The sequence below is a fragment of the Montipora capricornis genome, chromosome 6 (genome assembly GCF_036669925.1).
Source record: "Montipora capricornis isolate CH-2021 chromosome 6, ASM3666992v2, whole genome shotgun sequence".
Classification (NCBI taxonomy): domain Eukaryota; kingdom Metazoa; phylum Cnidaria; class Anthozoa; order Scleractinia; family Acroporidae; genus Montipora; species Montipora capricornis.
The window spans coordinates 9,969,789-9,972,288 of NC_090888.1; the positions used below are offsets into that span (position 1 = coordinate 9,969,789).

A 2,500-nucleotide genomic window follows, 5' to 3' on the forward strand; every position below is an offset into this window, starting at 1 on the left:
AATCTTCTTATTCAGCACGTTGCTTTGATGTTTCACAAATTTCCAGTATATTTATTTAATTTCTCTGTATACATTTCAGGAGATGATGCATACATGAGAAGTTTATCTTTTTATGGCGATTTATAATAATAACAGTAGTGGATTTTAAGATTATTTGCGCTCAGCTCCAAAGAGGGATGTTTGCCTTTATAGTGAGTTTTATGGGGTACGGCATCTTCATTGTCCCAGCTGAAGTATTCTTCCTTTATTTTAGTATTATTGACACGCTGACATAGATGGGTATTAGACTTGAGCAAAACGAAGGGCTTGTCAGTGGGAAGATTAATGACATTCGTTGCGTATCCATCATCCCGACAACAGAATTCGATTTTTGTGTTCCCGTCATAACCCCCGTCTGGTAGCTGACCGGTGAACCTGTTCTTGTTATTGAGGTCTTCATCGTCCCAATGAACGTATCCGTTCCCGAAACCTGGTAGGCGCAATACAGAACATTCATTAAATATAACTGGAAAGGATTCTGAAATTCTAAGTACTGCTAGAATTACATGTCAGCATTTCTAAGAAGCGACCGGGCGGCGGGTCAGATCTTTATAACCGCCAATACGAAGGCTTTTGCTAACCTATTTGGTACAAGCATTGCGTATTTTCTTCTCCAATAAAAACGTTTCTTTTTTGCAAGTTTGTTAAAAGATGTCGAATTCCACTATTCGCCGACAATGGCGTCTTTCATTTTGCTGTTCCGGTTTTCTGGGTAAGAAAAATACTACCTCAAAAGGAGGTCTTACGTTCCCAAACTGAGAACCACAATGCAAGTTTGTTAGGCAACAATGAATTCTGAGTCTTAACTTGAGGTTGCTCAAAACAGTTTCCAGCAGTTGGATTTTGATGGGCCATTATAACCACTTTTTATCACTTGATGCTACAATCACAACGTGTTCACTAATGACGGGACATGATTGTAGCAAAATAATAACTAGTGGTTACAGCGACCCATCAAAATCTAGGTGCTGGAGACTGTTTTAAGCCACACTAATGAACAAAACTTGCCTGTTCAACTTTCTCAAATACTCGAGCGAATGTGTACTGCAAGCATGCTCGTGTCGCGTCATTGGGTATTTTTTTCGTGTGTTACGCTGTTGAGTCGGAACGATTAACCAAAAATAATTCATCATTAAAGTAGGGCACATCAAGAAGAGCAATACACTGACCTTCAGGGCAATTTCCTTTCTTGTAGATGCAGTATTTTCCTTTGGGCCAAGGAAGATCGTACTTAGAGGTTTTGCTCAGTGTCTTCATGCAAAACTTTTGTTCCATGTCATCTTTATCAACTTTTCCTGCTAAATCATATGGATTAGACCAATGGTTCTCTGGAGTCACATCCTCGGTGTCATGGTAACGAGTCCCCTCGTGCCAAAAGGTTCCACGCGGACATCCTGACTTTGTCATGGGGAGACCGTAGGTACCCAATGGCCAAGTGAGAGGAATGCGCACCACAGGATCTGAAAATTAAACGAGTAGCACTTTCATTCCTCATTACGCAAGCCGCTGTAACACTAGTAGCCGATGACCTATAACCCATGACGGGACCATGGACTCCTGTCACATTTATTACTAACAACGGTTTCTTGGGCTGTTTTGTTTGAGTATTTTACTGTTAAATATTTTTTAACGCATAGTGTGAAATCATACCTTCTGGTTCAGAAACACCATTTAAATGCGGGTATTCCTTGAAGATTTTTTTGAAGTTCTCTTTTCGCTGTGCCAAATTTTCACATTGATATTGCTGGTCAAGGACACTGAAAAAACTATCTTCAACAGCTTTGTTAATAGGCATCAGCTCTAATTTAATGGGCTCAGGCATGTCGGGACCTCCAGATGTGAATTTCACCGTGTTCTCGGTAAAGTTAGTAGTAGTTTTATTGGATTTCTTGAATTTACTGACATCAACTTTCAGAGAGGCACTGAATCCGTTGTACCCACCGGAACCGGACACCGATCCTTTTATCTGCAAGTCCAAAGCATTAACAAGATTCAGTTTCTATTGGCAAGACAAACTTTTTGTGAGGGTAACCAAGTACTTTGCAGAGCAAGGAAAATTTAGTTGGAATAGATTTCACTTTGGTTAAAGTCATAGCGCTTACATCATACGATTTTATCGAATTTTGACAATTAATATACCGATCACAAAATGAACAGAATTTTAAACGGGTATAGGGGTGTCGTTTAATTTTAACAAGTCTAAAATGCATGCATACGTCCTTTTGTCGTGGTCACTATTCTGATCAGTTTATACAGCAGCATGAGGCACGCTCATGCAATATGGCAGGAACATTATGTGGGTTTACATATTCCATGTACTCAGACAGTGCCAGTTTTTATCGTTGCAAGACACAAGGCAACGTCTGGACACGGTCCCAAGCCAAACTGACTTTTATCGTTTGCAGAGTTCTTCTTAATTATTATCGCCTTGCTGAGATTGAACATATCCAATCGTAGCCTA

The 2,500-nt window shown here is 40.0% G+C and overlaps 2 protein-coding genes across 2 annotated transcripts in view; one reads left to right on the plus strand and one right to left on the minus strand.

Annotated features, from left to right (window-relative positions):
* LOC138051497 (uncharacterized) overlaps positions 1 to 2,500 on the plus strand; it is a 282,752-nt gene that overhangs the window by 34,076 nt on the left and 246,176 nt on the right. The gene's annotated exons all lie outside the window — the stretch shown is intronic.
* Positions 111 to 2,500, minus strand: part of LOC138053206 (uncharacterized) — a 3,375-nt gene continuing 985 nt past the window's right edge. The window contains exons 2-4 of the mRNA XM_068899861.1: positions 1,690 to 2,005; positions 1,209 to 1,499; positions 111 to 469 (exon numbers count right to left, since the gene is read on the minus strand). Of these exons, the coding sequence (XP_068755962.1) occupies positions 111 to 469; positions 1,209 to 1,499; positions 1,690 to 2,005 (966 nt within the window). The remainder of the gene's footprint in view (positions 470 to 1,208; positions 1,500 to 1,689; positions 2,006 to 2,500) is intronic.